Raw genomic sequence first — 21,204 nt, 5'->3', positions numbered from 1 at the left:
AGGTAACTTCGAACGATAGAGCCACACTAGATAGGGAATTGCAAGAGAGTGTGGGTCATTTAATCCCCTGCAATTTTACGCCACAACTTTCGTAGGCCACCTGTAGGCTGATTTGGTCCAGCCGCCTTACCATTTGAAGAGATCTTCACTGATTCAAAGATAGATATTTGCAAGTCAATGTCCATGTCATCCACTATCACCCTTAGAGCCGAGGTCACTTCTTCGCTCTTTTGTCTCTTAAACGACTCTGAAGACAAAGATGAGAATTCTTAAAGCCTTTTGTTCTTTGTCCTTTTCTAAATATCCTCATCTACCTCAACCTCTAGCTCACGAGCCATGTCCAGATCCGAGAGAGCCTTTGAAGCAAATTTCATGTTGCCTTTTCTACTCTTTCTCCATATGTTGAAACCCCCTTTTTCGGACCACCTGTGAAGCCACTTGATTTTTTTGCGTTCAACCCAAGTTGAGTCTGAATCACTAAATCGGACTGAGTCATCATCACAAGAGTGCGGGAGATGCCCTATAACTTCCCTTATCCTTTCCCTGCTGTTAGCACTATCATCATAGTTGAACAACTCAGTGAAATTGAAATAGCTTAGATGAGATACCGGAGAACTTGGTGGATCAAATTCCGTGAGGGGAAGGTTAGGCAAACCTCCTAGATCCTCCGGTGAAAGTAGCAAGAAGGGGTGAGTGGTGCCTCTTATTGCAATGCGTTGCAACCCCCTTATTTCTTCCCTTCTCGTATTTCGAATGCCCAAAGCAAGGACCGTGCTTGCTTCCATGATGTTAGCATATTCCTCATCCGGCAGATTTTCTTCCTCGTTCCTTCTTGTCGACACTATGGTCGAATCAGAAACACCATTAAACGCGCCACGGTTAGCTTCGGGCGCATCATTTATTCAAATGCCACCCATATACCTAACTGCACCAATCTGCTGCCGATCAACCCAAGTTGGTGTTGCTGCCCATTCAGAAATTCCGAGTGTATGGAAAATTGTTCCCGGCCCACCACCTTGGACCCGTTGCTGTTGCTGTGCTGAAGAAGACTCCCCCAGCTCATATGTTGAGCCTTGGTGGGGGAGGTGGGCCGTGGACTGGGGACGGTGGCAGCCAACCACCTATAGCCCGAGAAGGTTTACTCGGCCCCAAGTTCAACCTTTGAGCACTCTCACTGTCTTCATTAAAGAGCTGCCTTCGAACATCATTTGAAGAAGTCCCCTTACTAGGGTTTTGTTGCCTTGAAACAATAAATTCCGCATAAGGATCGTTACCTAACCCTAATCTTTTCCCAGGAGATAGCGCAAGATCCAGTTGCACTAGTTCAATTTCATCGAGCTCGATTAGCTCCGATTCGTCAGGTGAGAAGTCCTCGTTCCCTGAGTGAAATTGTTCACTCTCATTACTTTCCGGCGTGGACGAGTGACCATTAAAGGGGTGGTCAGTTTCGAAAGCTCCCTCTTCTCTTGGCACCCTTCGAAATATTGGATTGTCTTCAGGGTGGTTGTGGTACCTCAAATCCACCCCCGTGTTGCGGAACCTATACCAATCCGGTAAACCCCTTATGAAGTTAGAGTAGTACGGGTACTCTCTTGGTCCATAGAGCACCCTAATGTCGTCGGCTTCCACCTCATCAAGCCTACGCCTAGCTCGTCTTCGTGCTATGACGGGATGAAGGAGGCACTTCGAGGTAGCATGTCCAGCACATCCGCACGACTTGCAAAACCTAAAGATTCCTCGTACCTTAGATAAACCCAAATGACCCTATTTCCCTCCAAGGGTATGAAACACCCCGGAATAAGAGGGATCGACAAATCCATAAGAACTCGTGCCCTGAGTTCGGCTTGGATGGGTAAGCCTTCACCCTCAAGATCTAATTCTTCAATGTAGCCAACATGCCTAAAAATTTGTCTAGCCCACCCTTGAGTAAGATAGGCTAATGGTAGCCCATAAACCCTATCCCATAACCTAGTTAGGGTGAAGCTCATTTGGTGTGGAACATAATCAATTTGATATTGCTTGAAATTGATGATTCTCCCATCAATGATTGATGTGCTTACACGAACAAGAGCTCGTTGATCTTCAACTCTGCTGCATTCGAACAAGAAATAAGGGCCTGACCTATAAACCCTTATTTCACCACTTCTTATCCATCTCGAACTCACTATGTGTTGTACCAACGAGACAGGAGGAGGGTGAGGTCCAACAAACAGACCTATCACACTCAAATTGAAATTAATATTGATGTTTTCAACATCAAAATCTGGAGGGTTAGGAATCAGAGGCCCCCCTCTTAGATCTAAATCGTCTTGCTCATTATGAGCGTTATGTGATTGGTTATTATAATCACTCATGGCAGGGCAATAAGAATGAAGAAGAAGGAGTTAAGAGGAGGGAAAGAGACTAAGTAGAAGAGAGGAAAAAGACAAAAGAAAAGAATGAAGAGTTGAGTTAAACTTGCTGCATCTTCATTCACATTTATATCCAAACAGAAAGTTCTTGGGGGAAGAAGAGTATGAAGCGTGGGGAACAGGTATATTGGCTAATTAAACACTAAATAATAGCTAGCCGCCTCTAGCTATTCATAACTGCACCAATATAAGGTTAGAGCAATAAATGCCTTGAGGGGATTGGTTGTATGAATCAACAAGGTGGCGCACATTTATTGTCATTGTAGACAAGAGTATTTATTATTTCAGACAACCTTCTCAATCCATCCCTTGTTGTTTTGAGGAATTGTCGTCAATTAAATAAATTTATATAGTTGGTAAAACAATTGACACTATGAAAATATCAAATTCTCCTTCGTTGGTATGTAAATACATATAATTGGAATTTCCTCATACCACGAACATCTTACTAGTGTAGAATGATGTTGGTATATCACTGTGCTTGTTGAGATACCATCAAGTAACCTAAATGTGCCATTAGGTTCAAAACTTGTCACATGCCAATAGCGGTTTCAAGTAACATATTACTAAGAGGGGAAATAATAACTGAACAACATAATGCTCACAACGGAAAAAATTCAATAGGAAACCAAATATTTTGCTGATTTTTATTGTTTGTAAAAGATAAAATTTTTTGGGAATTATAAATTTTGTGAATTTGGGGGGGAGAATGAGAAAATTCCCACTATCAATTAATTTTGGCGGAAACAACAATACATTTGGGACAAATTATGACACACAGGACCATAATACTGTCTACCATTTTGACTTTAACATTTCATCTTTTTTCAAAAAAGCTTTTTAATTGTCGACTGCTGCACACAAGTGAGGTCCACACTTTCCTAGAGTCCTCTTAGACCAAAGTTCCCAAAGCCCGAGAATTTCTCATAAGAACATCCAAAAAATGGCAAATAGGGCAATAAAAAAAGAACAGAAGGAATAATAATTAATGTTCAAGGCTTTAAAATTCTTCAAGCTATAAACCTATATATATTTGGATATACCAAATAAAAAAAATAAAAATAAAAAATAAAAATAAAAGGTGTATTACGCTACTTGGAAATACACTCTAGAAATCGACCAAGTAAAACAACATGAATTGAACATTTGAACATTTATTGTACTCATAATGTCCACGCCTCCACGGTTAAGCTTAGCAAAAATCACTCATAGTTTTGGCTGGTGAAAGTTGCACACATTTGCTTCACAAAATGCAGAGAATATCCTATTGCCAAAATTATATAACTCGTAAATTTACTGGTGAAATTGCACACATTTGCTTCACAAAAAGCAGAGAATACTAGAATTTGGCTGCTAGTCCAATAAATCTCCAAAAATCTTGAAATCAGACAAATAATCTGACCTCCCAGAGATGGTAACCAATAGCTTGGCATAAACAACATAAGAGCCACAGGTTGGAATACCAGGCCTTTAAGCACTTTGAGCTTTAGCAGCCTTCTTTCCCTTATTTTTCGAGGTCTTCTTAGCTGGTTGTACCCCAACATCATCTGAGTAAGTAATGAGCTCAATCCTAGCAAAGACAGGTTTTGCTTCAGGCAAGAGATGCCCAGCCTTTAGACCGCCCCATTTAGTATCATTCTGCATATGCAAAATCCAAACCAATTCAGTACGTTCAGTAGCCATTAGCATGGAGAAGAAAGGGGAAGCAAAAGACATACAGACCCAAGTCAGAGCATTGTAATCATCTTCTGTGTAGCCAAGCTGAGAGTATATCCTCCAACATAGGCTTGGAGCAACTGGCAATAATGCAATGGCAATGATTCGCATAGTTTCCAATATGATTACAAGATCCTGCATTTGTATAGACGGATTTACAATCACTCGTACAGAGGAGTTAATTTTACAAAATTGAATGCAAGCAAAAAAGTCACAAGTCACGTCATACAGATTTGTACTGTTTTGTGGTTCGATACAATCAGTTTTAAGTAAACAATATCTACCCTTTAGAAGCAGATTTAAGAAATTTTTTTTGGGGAAGCTTTGAATTTTCAGCCACATAGTTTCAAACGTGCTTCAAGTAATTTCTGAAAGGCATATATTGGTATATTAAACATATCCTGTCCAAGAGGACAAGCTGAGTGATCCGGAGGCTCCAATTTTTTAGCCATAGCCCAAGAATTTTATGTTGCTGCAAAAATTATGTATTTGGTTTAAGAACGAACCTTTTATTATGGCTGAATAATGAGGTATTTATTAGTGCTTTTGATTTTCTATGGTTGATCCTCATAACCATTTGATTATGAATTACCATAAATCATATCTATGTGAAAATTAGTTAGGTGGAAACTAAGTTCCATGTACTGGTTAGAGGTGAGCAAAAAATCAGGGTACCCTGAATCGGAACCGGAACCTGTTAGAAACCGCAGGTTCCGGAACCGGAACCTCTAGTTCCGGGTAGCAAACTGGAGAACCTGTTGGAACAGGTTCCGGTTCCGGTTCTCAATTTTTTAGAACCGGAACCTTTGGGGTACCCTGTACCTGATAAAAGTATCACTTAATTTCAAATTATACACTAATTCTTACTCAATTTTTAAATAATAAATATCAAAATTACAATTATAAAAATATATATATTAAATTTGTTAGACAACTACTATTAGTTTGTCTTATTTGCAAGTTGCAAACATTATAAATTAGTGACCAACCAGTTTTTTATTAAAAATCCGCGAAAAAGTTAGTGAGTATATTATAATACAGGGTACCCAGAATCGGAACCGGAACTTGTAGGTTCCGGTTCTGGTTCTGGTTCCGTTTCCCAATTTCCAGGAACCTGTTCAACAATTCCGGTTCCGGTTTCCATTTTAAGGAACCTGTTGCAACAGGTTCCGGTTCCTGAAATTTATACAGGGTACCCTGTTATGCTCACCCCTAGTATTGGTGCAGCGTTTTGGTGAAAAAATGAATTCAGCAAGTTATCTAAATGAATAATAAGCTTTGGGTTTACATTCGTTTTGTAAGGTATAGAAGCAACATAGTTAAGATTCAGTGACATGCAGTAATCTTATAAGTTTAGCCGCAGCTACAATTACAGATTGACGAAGCAGAGGACTTAGATATTTAGAATTAATTTTTACGCTGGAGGTAGCTACAATTACGATCTTAGAGATCATTCTAGCAAGGGGATTTTAATCACTATTTTTTTTCTTTATATATGTATACAATTTATGCTTTGCTTTATCAATAACAATGAGCTGATAGCCTGTTTGCATAATCAATATGCCAAAGGACAAACCTTCACAATCATAGCAACCAGTCTCACAAAATGGTTTATTTAGATTTAATTCATATACATTTATCAATCGAATATCTACTACCAATTGTAAATTCTTCAATGAATCTGTCTTATTTGTGTATAGTATTCCTAGGGTTAAGCCACTACCTTTTCAGGTTCATAGGCGGCCATCACACAGCACAACCCAGCACTCTTAATATGGAAGGCACAGTAAATCCTAATCCTGCTAATCACATATGGATACAAGATGAACTCATTTTTGGTGTACTTGTTGGCAGTCTTGGCACACTGAGTACTTGTTCCTCTCATCCTTGAAGCCTCAAGGTCCTTGTGAGGCATGGAAAAATCTTGCTTATGTAATCTTAAGCAAAGATAACCTTGAAAGATCTCGAAAAACACACAAACAATCTTTGAATGTACTCACTCTTCAATCCTCCATGGAATTTCCCACAAGGACTTCATTGCTAGAGTATAGATTCTTATAAACCTACCATTGACATCATGGGATTGTCTTGACATTAAAAATATCAATGACATGTTTATAGCAGTTGTAATTGAACACTTTAGCTATGATGTCCTCATGGGAAATAGGTTTTCTCGTGAAGGAAAGACCGAGTACAGAATACACACCTTGCAGAATTACATACACTTGAAGATTGTTTTTATGTTTATCGAGATGTTTCAAAGTTATTCTTTTCCTTGTATAAATTGTCACAATCTAGTAAATACACTTATTTTTATTTCTAGGAGAATGTTAAGTCTTGAGACTTAGTAGTGATGATAAGGGCAAACAATAATATGTCAACAAGAGCGCCAAAAATGATCTTATCTTGTCGTAGCAATGTGAAATGGGTAGGATTAGTATTGGTCATGACTTCACATGACGAGCGGCAGGTTGTAAAATGTGAATGACATCCAAGAGCCAGATTAGATTGTCACCATATAGCCGTTTGATATAGGATGGCCTCGGTTTGGGTTCTCTTTGAGATGAGTTTTGATTAAGTTATGAAAATGGATGTTAATGAATAGTGAAAGACTAGGTTGGTTTAGGAGAGTTGGAAATGGTGTTAGATTTGCTATTAGTAGCCATATGGTAGGAAAACAGAATGAGGATGGGAGGATTAAAAAAAGAGCAAGGTAAGGAGGGGAAATAATGAAGGCTTGATACCATATAAGAGGAGAAACTAATATACAAATTTTAAGCAGGTATAAATAGTGTACAAGATAGTAATACAAAACTAGGAAATCTACTATAAAAAAATAAAAGTTATGTATACAGATGAGACAAATGAAACAGCATATAAAAGGAAGGAGATAATCTCTTGCAACATACACAATAAGCAATAATGATTTGGTGTGACTGCCTTAGTTATTCTGGGTTTTTTCTTTTCTTTTTTTTTTTTTTTTCTAATTCACTGCAGAGTAAGCCTTGCAAGTTGTGACAAATTAATAATATTTATATTTGGTATTGAGAAGTAATACACAGGTTTGCCTAGACATTTGTCTGTTTTCCGTTGAGAAGCAGTCAGTGGAGCTGAAACCCTCAAAAACACTGTGTTGGTTGGTCAAGCCAATATGTCTTATAGATTAAATCTAGAATAAGTGAAGCAATAGAACCTCACAAGCTCACACTAAACCCTTGAACCTATTTCTACTAAATGAAGGCCAATTGGAATTCTAACTTATTGCATTCCATACACATTACTTCTATTTCTCAACACTGAGAAGCTTGACCAAATGGGTTAATGGGGTCTTCTGCCCTCTTCATTGCTTCAACTCCACCATCCCACTAGATACACAATTATGTATCTCATCTAAACCACAAACATAGCTAATTTTATTGCAGTATGTTTCTTTAATCACACATAAGATAATCTAATTCAATGGCTATAGATCTAGAACAAACCTACCTTAGCAGCAGCTTCTGCAGCAGTTCCCCCTTGCTTGAAAAGAGACCATGGCGCACCCTCATCCAGATAAACATTTCCAGCATTCCCAATTTCTAGTACAGCTTCACAAGCAGAAGACAATGAGAGATTTTGATAGTGACTACAAGCCTTCTCAACCTGGCCCAAAAAATAAAAAATGAGTTCAGACCATCAGAAAAAGCTCAGACAGGAGTTGACACACAATATCTGAAATAAACCCAAGAAAATAGGTTCCTCTCAGCTTCTCTAGTCCATAAGCTAAGAAGTACTGCTACTACAGCCGCTCAATAAAATGAAGTAAAAAAAATATAAGAACATTTAATACAGTACATAGTTAGCACAAATCTCAGTCATGCATTGACTCAACAGTCTGAATTACAATACTGAGAATGATGGCCAGTTCGTAACCAAAAACAGGCTCTGCAGATGCATCTCCTACAACCTTAGATACTCTTTGCACTACAATCAGTCAGTCATATTGACGAACATAAATGTATGGACCACGTCAATGAGCCGAAATAGGGATGCTTAAGATGTATATATACAAAACCAAGTTATTTCTGAGAAGAGGTTGCTACTCTGAAAGTATGTGACCCATCTACTACAGAAAAGGAACAATTCAATCAATGTATTAACCTTATATGTACATGGCAAGTCCATTGATCAGTGATTCAAAGTTATTCTCGTATCAGTTTCAGAATCAAAATAGAGAGAAATTTCTAGAACTTATAATAAGAAATGACATTGCTGGGAGGAAAAATAACATTTATAAATAAAATGCCATATTTATATGACTGACTAGTATCACATTGATAGTTGATCATGGAGTTTCAATATGCCACTTCATCCATTCATATATGGATTGGCATGTTCTGGTTTTAGCTTCCCATTCCAATAAAAATTACAAATTGAAATTGAAAAGCACTTAGTTTAAAACTTTAAATTACTTTAATTTCATCAGCCTCACCAAATTTTCTACTTTGAGCTTGATTGAGTTCCCTTCACCAGCAATAGCAGAATCAAAAGCTAAAGTTGATTGGCAATTCTTTTTGAGAAGCCCAAGTGTACGATTGAGAAGGTTCCCTGTATAGAAATAATGTCAACCTAATAACCACAACTATACAACCTTCAACTACAGGTTTTAGAAAGTATAACTAGAAGCAGTTGAATCACCAATAGTGTTGGCAAGATGTGCATTAACAATATTGATGAAACGATCCTCTGAGTAATCCCCATCACTTCCAAATTCAACTTCCCTCAGGAAAAAGTATCGAACTGCATCAGCTCCAAACCTCTGCACCAACTCATTTGGCTCTATAGTATTGCCTAAAGACTTCCCCATCTTCATGCCATCCTATAATTTAAAATAAAAAGCATCGCTGCATACCATGAAAATTTATACATAAGAAAAACTATTGACACATGCAACTAGCCAACTTTTGCAATATAGCATCCATCATATATATTCATATGAAATCCATATTAGATATAGCCTGCAATGCATAGGAGCAAATAACATTGTGTTTGGAATTTAATACTCTCTTCATCTACCTGTTGGGATAGCAACAGCATGTTATTTGTATAGGACCCAACTTTAACAGCTAAATTGTAAGTTCACATTAAATGAGCTTCAGATAATCATTTTGTTTCGAATTGTTCCTTCTTTGAATAATCTAGTCACATAGTCTGACAAGATAAAGGCCAAAAATCAATGTATATATCACCATAGTAAACTGCAGAAGAAAGGCTCAACAATGTGTAAGTAAAAATAAGACGAGTACAAAGATCCTACAAACATTACAAAGTCTATTGGATTTGCTTGTTACATGCTCTAAGACCAGCTTCTTGTTCACTATTTGCTAGCAACACAACATTGCACCCCTTAACCTACAGCTTAAATTCACATCACTATGCTTTTAAGTGTTTGAAAGTTGTAAGTTTGACACCTATCACAACCATTTTTTGAAATAAATACCTAGAATCCTAGATTAATTATACGTTAGCAATAAGGCAAGAAATAATACCTTTGTCAAAAAACCATGGCCAAAAACCATATTTGGAAGACGGAATCCAGCAGACATCAGCATGGCTGGCCAATACACTGCATGAAACCGTAATATATCCTGTGAAATAGAAAAATGATTATTGTAGCTTTCAGCATTATAGAATGCATACCATCGAACAATATTCAGCACTATTCTCTGGAAAACATGCTACCCCCTTAATTGTCACACTATTCTTTTATGTCATTCCCAAGCTACCAATATTGATTGATCTAATTGCAATACGAAGATAAGATACAGAAAGGTGCTTTTGCATAAACCATAACTGAACAATTCCTGGTCTCGAATCAGCCATTTTAATCTCAAAGAAGGAAAAGAAATGGAAAATCAAATTTGCATGAACCCTACGCAATAACCAACAAATAAGCTATAGAAAGGCTTATATGAGTGCAACAGGGGGAAAGAAACAATAGGCAAGACCGGCTGGGTTGTTCTAGTAAAAAAAAAAAAAAAAAAAAAAAAAAAAAAAAAAAAGATGTTGAACAGATCACATCGCATTGTGTTTTGGATATGTAAAAAGGAGAGCTGCCCTGTCAAACCAATGATTATGCACTTGGAAACAGCCTTACCTTGCCTATTAAGTGAAGTGAAGCAGGCCAGCCGGAAGCAACTGCATCTTGTAAACTAGATTGCTCCTCATTCTCCAATAATGCTGATATATAGCTGGTGACCATAATAACAGATATATAAAAACATTGCTTAGATTTTGTTGAGAAAAGTGAGAAGGTAAAAAAAAAAAACACACAATTCATTAGCAAAAACAATGACAGCTTAAATAACATGGAAATAAGCATGTTCCGCCTCAAATGAATGAGCTGTGTCTGAACCTAAAGGAAATTTATTGAGTCCATTCTCCCATTTGCCAGATCCATTATCAAGTCCTAAACCTTCCAAAGGTACAAGAGCTCAAAACTTTTCTCAAGGAAGAACCAAAAAGGATAACCTGGGCCTTCTAGACTAAACAAACTATATAATCACCCCAAGGCGCCCAAGAGGGTCCTTCCCTAGGCAGAGTAAGGAGGGAGGTCAGACATAGATACCCTGATCCTATATTAGTTGCTACCACTGCTACCACATTGCACAACAAATTACATTAGAAAAATATCAGAAAACAATCCTAAATATAATTTCTCTCTTCCCAACCACAAGTAGTGGGAGACTGGGATTGTTATCCTGAATGAATAATCATCTAAAAGTAAGGGCAAACAATGACAAGATGGGAGAAAAAAGATCAGTAGATAAATATTAATTAGATGAAAGCTCAAACTCAGAACTGAACTGAGAAAAATGATAGACCCTTCATCACATGAAACAGCAATTTAATCAAGGAGAAGCAAAGCAAAGTTCATCCAGATCAATTAATTTACTCCTACCAACTTTCATCATGAAATAAGAATTTCTCAGATATAAAGTTACCCTCCAAGGCTTTAAATAATAGATCAAATAAGAGATAGGCAACAAGGCATTAAGAGAATCCAATAACTGTTAAAACAGATAACACCTAATAGCTATGCAAGATCATCCTTATTTATCCTCCCACAATAGAGCAACACAAGTTAAGCATTTCTGTTCGCAAAGCAAGAAGGTGATTGATCTAATCCACGGGCCTATTTTTCAAAAAAAGATATCTAAGATATTAGACCTCGAAAGTGAGAAATATGTAAATAATATTTTTATGGGTATAAATGTCCGCACACTATTCTTAAGAGTTCATAAAAAGAGCTTATTAACATTGATAAGGGAAAATACGTAAACAAACATATTAAGGGGTATGAATGTCCGCACACTATTCATAAGAGTTTGCTTGAACTTTTTAGAAAGTAGGGAAACGAGAGAGAGAGAGAGAGAGAGAGAAGCACATAGATCAAAGATATTAGAAAACAATCATTTTAAGTACTCATTTTACCCTCCAAGGCTACAAGAAATACATCAAATAAACATTTTAAGCAAGGATCATGTAGACAACTAGTTAAAATCATCAAACCAGAGAATATAAGAGATCAGGAAAACAAATAAAAAGTTTTGGAACATTAGAGAGAACCTTACCCAAGTAATGCATCAAACCAAACATATATGGTTTGATTAGGGTCTCCAGGAACACGGATACCCCAGTCAACTGCTGCTCGAGAAATTGAGAAATCTTTCAAGCCAGTCTTTACCCAACCTTGGACCTAAGATACATATATCGAGTTGTGAGTGCATGATTTTTTGTGACAAACTAAATTGAAAGAAGAAAATCCCAAAGTAATCAACAATTTTATTGGGAGGTTTGATCAACCGCCCATTGACCACTAACCAGTAATGCATCAAACAAACATATATGGTAGGTTATTTAATCTGTGATAACTAAATTGAAAGAAGAAAATCCCAAAATAAAAACAATTTTAAAAGCATGAAAACAAAAGGTCTAAAACCATAATCCTGGATTCCTAGTGATAATTATAAGAAAAAACAAAAAAAAAAAAAAAAAAAAAAAAAAAAAACAAAAATTCCCATACTGGATATATTTAAGAATAATAAAGAACTTATAACGAAAAGCTTTTTCTCTAGCACATTCTTCATGCTATAGCTTAGGATTAGACCTGGTTAATGGGCGGTTGGATCAAAGGTGCTGCAGGTCAATAACATGTCAGGTCAAAAGAGGGTCACCTTTGTTGGGCCAAAGTGGATCAGGCCAACTGCATAATTTACAGACTCCAAAACTCTACTCTTCTATACTCATTACTAGGAAAGAGAGCTTACCATATAGAAGCAAGACAGCTAGTTAACAAAAGGTAACAAATTACAGGCAGAAGAGATTAAAAATAAATAATCTTACCTCATTCAGACGAGCAGAAGGCTGGACAAAGTCAGGATACTGCTCTAAGAGATCTTCCAGTTTTTTTTGGTATTTCGATAAAGCAAAGAAGTAATTATCTTCTTTCCTAGATATACAAGGCTTAAGATGAATAGGGCAACAATTATCCTCATTCAACTCGTTTTTGTCCTGTAGATTCAAGATGTAGGAGTAGTTAGTTCAAAAATATACTACGAATACAATGCAACCCAAAGAGTGTGATTTTTTTTTTTTTTTTTTTTTTTTTTTTTTTTTTTTTGAGTTAACCAATACAATGGTTTTAGCTATCTATGAAAACATGAATAAGGTCTAACACGAGAGTATGTGAGATGTATTATAGCTTTCAATGACAATGACAATGGTGGTGACTTAATTTTAAAGATGGACTCTCAGGCTGCTGTATGAGATAATGGAGACTGATACCAAAATGATGGTATGCGATGCAGAATTGCAGAATTTCACTATGCTTCAGTTAATATATGGTTCAGTCACAATAATACTACATTAAAAGCTGAAGCATAAAATAACAAGCAGAAAGTAAGCATAAATAATACACCAGCCAATACACCAGAGGGGGAAAGGTTCTTTATGTCTGCTATGAACGACTTTTATATGGAATGAAAAACAAGGAAGCAAAAATTAAATATCATTTGCTAACTAAACTTTTTCCTTCAACATAATAAACAAAGAGCAGTCGTTCCAAAGCTAACGACCCATCACAATGACATATTATCACATAAAAACAAACCTTATACTCTTCGCAATTGACACAATATAAACCCTCATAATCAGCCTGGTAAATGTCACCATTGGCAAGAACTCTGGAGTAGAACTCGTTAACTATTGCTTCATGCTTGGGGTTGGTTGTGCGAATGAACTTGTCATAAGAAATATCAAGCTGCAGAGGGATAGAATGGGATAACAATCTTAAGGGAAAATAACTTTTAATGTAGCAATACTAGCAAAGAGCAAAAAATACAAATAGAAATACATCTTACACCTCTTTCCAGAGCAATCTATACGCTTGAGATATGGTATCACAGTGTTCACCGGGGCTAGAGCCAATTGCAGCTGCTGCAGTTGCAATTTTCTCTCCGTGCTCATCCGTACCAGTCACAAATATGACTTTCTTTTCCATCAACCTCTTACATAATCAACCAATCAAATCAACACAAAGTCAAATTTCACACCATGGCATGCCAATTTCACATTTAAACAGTAAGAACAATACCAACCTTATTCATAATCCCATATAAGACCAAATAGTGAAACGACACATTACTCACACTCTTCATTTCACCCAAAGTACTCGTATTGGATACATGACTAAGACACATCATTTTGGACCAAAATCACAAAATACTTTCACAAGCTTGCATTGTCCAACACTTGAACTCATATTCATGCCTAACACTTCTAGTTAAGTTTAAGTAAGATGGTGAACTCAAGCATCACTTATGAATCCAATCATTATAGCAATGTGATTTTCCCCCATACTCCCTCTATAATTCTCCGTTACCGAATCTCTCTCCTAATTATTAGCACCACACATCCTACTTTCACTCCCTCCCAAACTTGGCTAGGCCTCCATTTCCTTTAAATCCTATATCCTACTATTCCAATTCCATAATTGAGAAATGTACGTAGTGTTGTGCCTAAATTTTTACTACAAGTTTAGATTTCTGGCAGGTTGGTTGCTAGGTTACAGGTTACAGATTGCTACGTGATCAGCTACCTGGTTCCATGTATTAAACGAAATCAAACAAAGATATTTCCAAGGAATATTCTAAGTGAATCCAAGTTTGAACGAAGTCAAAGTTGTTATAAGCTTTCCTACAATCAAGGAGGAGATATTTCCCACTAGGAATCAGTCAATTGGAAATGTTAAATGTATCTGCACCACAAATCAGTCCACATTCGTTGAAGACCAAATCAAGGAGTCAAACTACTTCTCCTATTTACATGGAGGACACTCCCATTATTCTCCAACTAACCAGTTGCAAAGAACAAGTTAAAAGGCAATGGATAAGCACAAAGAGAACATGGCATGAATCTCGGAGCTAAACCTGGCAGCTAACTCCTACTTTCAAGGAATCATCAAAGAAGCTGTTACAAGGCTTCAAAAGACTCCCCTATTATAAATAGGATGGAAGACCATTGTAAAAACACAAGATACGAGCCCTAGGCATCATATTTCATAGTCATTAGCAATTAGTATTAAATTACAGATTCATTTTTAGTCACAAAACAACCTGTATTGTACCTGTAATTCATTCTCAAACTAGTAGATTGGTGGACTCACCGCCACCCGCAGTTTTTACCCTTATTCCTGGGTTTTCTGCGTCATCATCTTGTGTCTCTTCTTCCCTTTCCCCTTTGTTCATCTTTCGTAGGTTATTTATCCTTATTCATTGAACCTACACTATCATTTGCATACTTTCTAATCTAGCTGTTGACCAATAGAACCTGGTCGAATCTAGCGAGCAGATTTTGGCCAAAACACGTAGTATAATTAATTCTACTCCCATAATATTAACATCCCTTAATAATTATCCATTTACTACTTAAATTTATCAATCAATCGATCAAAGTCTTAATCTCATAAATGGGGTCGGCTACCTTGACCAAAGTGATTATTCTGTATAGTCATCCATTTCCTACATAACACTAATGAATTTAACACATAATTCAACCTATAAATCTACGAATTCTAATACAACTACAATGCATCAAAATAAGTTCAATTATAACCATAAATTCATCACAAAAAAAAAAAAAAAAAAAAAAAAAAAAAAAGTCGATCATAAAACCCCATTACTCAAGTACTTCCAAATAATAACAATAACAAACAAATAAATAGGTAATAACAATTCAGAATTGAGAATCCCATTAATTTCCGAAAATTAAGTACAAGAAAATGCCCCCAAATTTCAGTAAATTAACAGATAAACATGGAAACTGGAGAAACCTGAAATCGAGCAATGGCATCAGCAGCAATAGTGGTGTAAGCACTACCCATATGAGGAGGGGCATTGACGTAATAAAGAGGGGTAGTGAGGACAAAAGTGTCATTCTGAGAATTGGAGGAAGAACAGGTGCAAAACATAGCTGATTTTGATGAAGAAGAAAGTGGGTTTGCGCGAAACAAGGCAGTTTTCTTAAGGAAATTGAGTTTGGGGTTGATGGAAGAGAGAGGAGAGAGATTCCACAGATTGTTTTGCAGAGTATGGACTCTTGCTGCCATTTTTGGTGTCTGTTTTGCTCTGTTTTTGTGTTTTGGTATTGCAAATCTCTTGCAACTGGATAGTGTCGATAAAATAGAGGACGGGAGTAAGGTTTTGCCGTTTTGGTCGTTTTGAGTAGCCTCTTGAGTCTTGACAATTGGGGTGAGCATAAAAATAAGATACCCGGTTGTGGATCCAAAATCGGTTTGGATTCGCTAGGTTCAGACTCGGAATCACTAATGTTTCGGGCATTTTTTGGATAACCCGAAAGGGGGGTATGGATTCCCGCGGGAGACAGATCTGGGATGCAACACTCGTACGGCCTGAACACCTGCAAAACAACGGATCTCCGGTGTACCGGAGATCCGCCTCCGACGATCAAGTTAGTGACCGGAAAACGGATTTTTAGAGAGAGAAAGTAGAGAGAAGTGAGAGCATATTTTGGGCATTGTGCCTTTTTGGAATTGTCTGTTTTTTTCCATCATGAAATGATGGGGTATTTATAGGGAAGTGGGAGATCATGCTCCTAGGGTTTCATAACCTAGGAAGATTGGCTGCCCTATACGTGGTTGACACGTGTATTAGGGTTTCCTTCATGCTAGGCATGTTTCCTTAATGGGCTTTGAGCCCCTCTTTTTCTGATATCTCTCTTAAGGCCACGTGTCATGCTCTTATTAGCCTTTATTTAGTTGAGCAGGATGCCACGTGTCGGCTTACTATTGAGCCATTTGTTAGCCTCTCATTTGTCTATAAAAAGGGGGTAAAAATACCCCGCAACATAGCCCCTCGAGAGGGGTGATTTCTCTTCCCAAGAGGGATTATACCTCTCGAAAATGAATTTATAACTTCTTTGAATTCGACATCTTGTCTAGTTCAATTAAAAAAAGGTTTGATTAACTTGGAAAATTTTTATACCTTGACCGGTATGATATTTTCTAAGTTAATCAATCATAATAATGATTGCCCTTGAACTAGACAGATGTCGATCATTATGCTTTTAAGCCCCACTTTGATTGTCTTGCGACTAATGGGTTACTTAAAGTACCTTTCTTACAAGGTTTGATTAGCTATTAAGCTTTTTCAATTCCTCCCATTCATGAGGTTTGCCCTATTCGGTCTATCCTTTTTAAGGATTATTTTGGACCTAGGCTTAGACATTTTTTCTTTAATGGCCAATTAGGCTTAGATGCTTCTTTTGCATTCATTCGACATATAGTCTAGAAGCTTTCAATTAACTTAGACTAGGAAATGTCGAGAAACTTTTAACACTTGCCGAGGGGCTTTGCCTCGTGTCTGTGCCGAATTAGATATAACATTTTGCCGAGATTCTTAGTCTCGTCTTTATGGTGGGATGGATTTTCCTTTATCTCTTCTCGGCGTCCAACGATTTTTTAGTTGTTTGGACTAACCTTTGAGAGGGCCAATTCTCAATAACTTCCAAGTCATATTAACAAGAAGTTTCGTCCCATGCCCTTGTCACTTATGACTCAATTGGGCTCGGACTTAGTTGGGGCGAAAGTTGACCATCTGTCACTTGCTTTCAGAATTCTTTTTGGCGCATAGGCTTAGAATTCCTATATTTTGGAGTTTAAGCTATACAATGTGTTTTGCCGAGCAAATCTTCGGAATTATACTCGGTGTTATACCATTGTATTGGAAATTATACTTGGCAATGTTGCCATGTGTATCTTCCATCTTGGATTTCTCCTTGCAGTGGAGCTTGGCATTTGTGCCATTTTACTTTTTTATATGGTAAGTCTTACTCAGACTTGGAAGGGTGTTGTGTGAACAGCTCAACCTCTTCTAGAGTTTTCTGTAGTTCGGATGAAGGAGCCATTCAATGTACACTCGGACCATATAAAGATCTGTACATTGCCCTATTAAGGGAGGCTTATCAAAAGGTAGTAATACGCTTATTAGGCCAAAGCCTTATACTAAGGGACCTTTGTCCTTAATTTCAGGGAGTGGCTACTCAATAAGGAGGAATGTTTGGACTTTAGTCTTTCCTTATTGCCCCAATGGGGTGGCTTGTCTTTGAATAAAATGTGACGGCTTAGCATTTGGTATAGTGATTAGGCCGTTCAAAGACTAGAAGGAGCTGCCCTATCTTATTTTGATAGGCTTTCTTCTTTTTTCAATTATGAACTTGATTATATTGTAACGATACCCGACCTTGAAGCTATCTTGTGAGCAATGAATGCTTACATAGAGGGTCGAACACTAAGTATGCATCTTGAATTCATGGAGGGCCTAATCGGCCTAATTGCATTAGGCTTTAGAAATTTGTTGCCGCTTGCGGTCTTTAGTAATAAGTCGAGGCGTCATGGTGCTCGTTCAATTGGCTTTTAACACTGGCCACTTATCCTTTTAAAGGAAGGTTGTTTTCTCATTAGTTAGGCCTTTCGGCTCATGCATCGGCCGGCTCGACCATTTTCTTTGCTATCTTTTGCATACTAGCCCCTATCCATTAGGACTTTACACTATGTTAGCCTCATGTCCGTTTGATTATTTTCGGACAGGCCTAATCTTGGTACTCGGTTTCACTTTTTTTTGCTGGACGACTCTCTAAAGGTCCAACTTCAGATATTGCATGCCATCATGCGGTAGGCTGCATGATTTGGCTAGGACCACATGCCTTGCCCTTGCTAAAGGCTCTCTTGCTTATCATTGGTTGTCATTCGACCATCTTCATAAATTCGACTTGGAGAAAGGTTAGCTTGAATGCTTTGATTCTGTATTCAACTCTTGAATGTCAAGCCAATTATCATAATCGACACTTCACCAAGCTCAGATGTGAATGTTGCTTCTATCTTGGTACTAAACTGTTTGTGTTGATTAACTTCCTTTGCAAAGGCCGCCTAGAAATGAGAAGGAAGTTCCTTTGCTTAATAGCAGCTCAGCCACGATTTAACTTCATTTGGCACATTGGCCAATTCATTCCATGTTTGGCACATAGCCGACTCAATGCTTGGTCGTTTGAAATCGGTTAGGAGATCCCTTGCTCAATAGCAGCTCGGACACCTAGCTCGGACACCTAGCTCGGACTTTGTACTTGTCCGCCTGAAATTGGTTAGGAGGTCCTTTGCTCAATAGCAACTCGGACACCTATCCATGGCTGACTTAGAACCTGTCCGCCTGAAATAGGAAAGGAAGTCCCTTGCTCAATAGCAACTCGGACACTTATCCATGCCAGACTATTCGTTCACTCGGCCAGGAAGCTCGGACACTAATTTATTTATTTTTTTTTTTTTTTTTGAAATCAATATTGTAAATCATAATAGTGATTTTATTGCTGACAATAATACCACCATTCGGCCCATAGATTTCTCATAGCTTAGGCGGCCTACTCTTCTTCTTTTCTCTGAAAGTTGTAGCTTTTGGCATATGGGCTTAACAAGGTGGAGGCCCAACTTGTAATTTATTTGATCACAATTCAAGGAACAATTGTTTGCCAGGTGTTTGCTTTGGGTGTGACTTTTGAGAATGCACTCCACTAGGCCACATTTAACTCATTGCACTTTCTATCATCATCACCATCTAATACACCATCAAGACACGTAAGATCTTGATAATAATAATAACAACAAACATGCATTATATATTTCCTATATATAATGATGATAACAAATTTTTGCTTTCTATACTCTATACACAATCATACGACCATGATCAAGATGGCTTTGGTGCGTTCATATGGTTGCCCAACTAAGTTCACAAGGAGGGTCATTGCAATTACTTCCTGCAAGATGGCCGTCTAGAAGTAGGGAGGTGGGCCTTTGCTCACATGCAACTCGGCCACCAAGCTCGGCCCTCTAACGACCGCTTGAATTTAGGAAGGAGTGTTGACACGCATAGGGAGCTCGGACTTAGCTGCTTTGATGCATTCTTGCTGAGCTTCTATGCTCACTCGGACGGCTAAATTGATGGGCTACTCGGACATGTTGTTGGCCGCATTAAATCGCAAGGAGGTTGCTTGCTACAAGGCAAGTCGGACACTTAGCAAAGGGCCGACCTGCTATGCTTGGGAGGGCATACTTTCCCTTTTCACGCGGACGGACAACTCGGCAAGGTTGTTGGCCGCCTGAATTGAAGAACATGGTGCGTTGCCTCGACTGCTCTAGTTGGCCGACCATCTATGCTTTCAAGAGCATACATTCTAATTTTACTTGGACGAGCTTCTCAATTTTGGCTCGGCCAAGTTGCTCTTGGCCGAGCACCTATGCTCTATTTATTTTTGCTCGACCAGGTTGATGACCGTGTGGAAATGAGAATATACGATGCTTTGCTCGACATTCTGTTCATGCCGACCTGCTGAGCTTTGCTATTTAGCTCGGCATATACTCAACTTGGCCAATTAAGCTTCTGTTCGCATAGAAGTAAAGAGATGATATGATGGTCCTTTGATGTGCAACTTGGCCTGGCTTGGCAGCTATTCCAAGGAGCTGGCTGGCTGTATGAAACTAGGCACATAGGGGGCAGCTTGAGGGCAACACGGTCCAGCTGCAGCTCGGCTAGGTTGCTGGCCGTATGAAAGCAAAAACTTGGTGCTTTGCGTGATGGCAACATGGACAGCTTTGCACGGACATTAGCTTGGCTGTCCTGGGGGGTTCTTGTGCGGACATTCTGCTCGGACAGGCTAGTGGCTGTCCTGGGGGGTTCTTGTGCTGGTTGCTTATCCTTACATGCCGTATAAAGGCAAGATTCGACCGATACAATTTTACTCAGCCATATGTGGCTTGACTAGGCTGCTCATATAGGTAATGAATAGTAATGATGTCTCATAACATAATATCACTATCCAGCCCCTTAATATGGTCGTTACATCGATTTTTTCATCTCTTTTTATCTTGAAAAAATGTTTGAAGGCCAATTTCGGGCCCTAAACGAACTCGTATGGCTAAAAAAGCCTGTCAATCACAGCATAGTTGTGTGTTTGACTTATTGGCCCATTTCCATTTCCGAAAAGGTATTTTATTAAGCATTCTGACACCGTGAGCCCGACTAGTTCTTACTTCTTGTTACTGTACGCTGCTAATGCTGCTAGATCACCGACTGCTGCTCGTCCAGACAGGCAGCTGCTTGGTCAGGCTGCCTTGGACGAGTTGCTACGTTTGGAAGGGTGAGGCTCCCGATTTCACTCGGACATATTGTTGGCCGCCTAACAACAAGGTCGTGATGCGTCTTTGTGATGCAACTTGGTCAATTTGCTGCCTACTTTGCTCGGTCAGGATGATTGCAGTCGGCTGCTTATTAGCATGGCAAGGTAACTCGGTCAGGTTGCTCTTTAGCTTGGCCGAGTTCCTATGCTTGCAAGAGTGAGGTATCCGATTTCACTCGGACAGACTGTCAGCTATGCTCGGCCAGCTCTTGGCCGAATTAAACTCAAAGCACGGGGCTTTGCGTAAGAGCTGCTCGGCCACCATGGGGCTATGTTGCTTGTAAAGGAGGAA

General features: G+C 38.4%; 1 protein-coding gene across 2 annotated transcripts; it reads right to left on the bottom strand.

Moving 5' to 3' along the window:
- Window positions 1–3,410: 3,410 nt before the first annotated feature.
- On the bottom strand, window positions 3,411–15,882 carry LOC145556147 (methionine--tRNA ligase, chloroplastic/mitochondrial-like). Of its 2 annotated transcripts, XR_014091774.1 has the most exons (13): window positions 15,499–15,882; window positions 13,531–13,674; window positions 13,279–13,428; window positions 12,513–12,680; window positions 11,741–11,865; window positions 10,264–10,357; window positions 9,656–9,754; window positions 8,805–8,985; window positions 8,599–8,714; window positions 7,614–7,769; window positions 4,134–4,262; window positions 3,814–4,049; window positions 3,411–3,675 (listed from the first exon to the last, which is right to left on the bottom strand). XR_014091774.1 is itself a non-coding variant. In XM_081617799.1 (12 exons), exons 1-12 carry the CDS (start codon window positions 15,772–15,774, stop codon window positions 3,882–3,884), a joined length of 1,806 nt encoding a protein of 601 aa, XP_081473925.1. In that variant the 5' UTR covers window positions 15,775–15,882; the 3' UTR covers window positions 3,411–3,881. The 2 variants fall into 2 exon arrangements, 1 of the variants encoding a protein (XP_081473925.1); XM_081617799.1 differs by having other exon boundaries at window positions 3,411–4,049.
- Between the last annotated feature and the right edge of the window lie 5,322 nt (window positions 15,883–21,204).

This window comes from Chenopodium album, chromosome 8 (genome assembly GCF_948465745.1).
Source record: "Chenopodium album chromosome 8, dcCheAlbu1.1, whole genome shotgun sequence".
Lineage (NCBI taxonomy): Eukaryota > Viridiplantae > Streptophyta > Magnoliopsida > Caryophyllales > Amaranthaceae > Chenopodium > Chenopodium album.
Note: the sequence above shows the minus strand (reverse complement) of the source record. Positions and strands in the feature narration are given on the sequence as shown.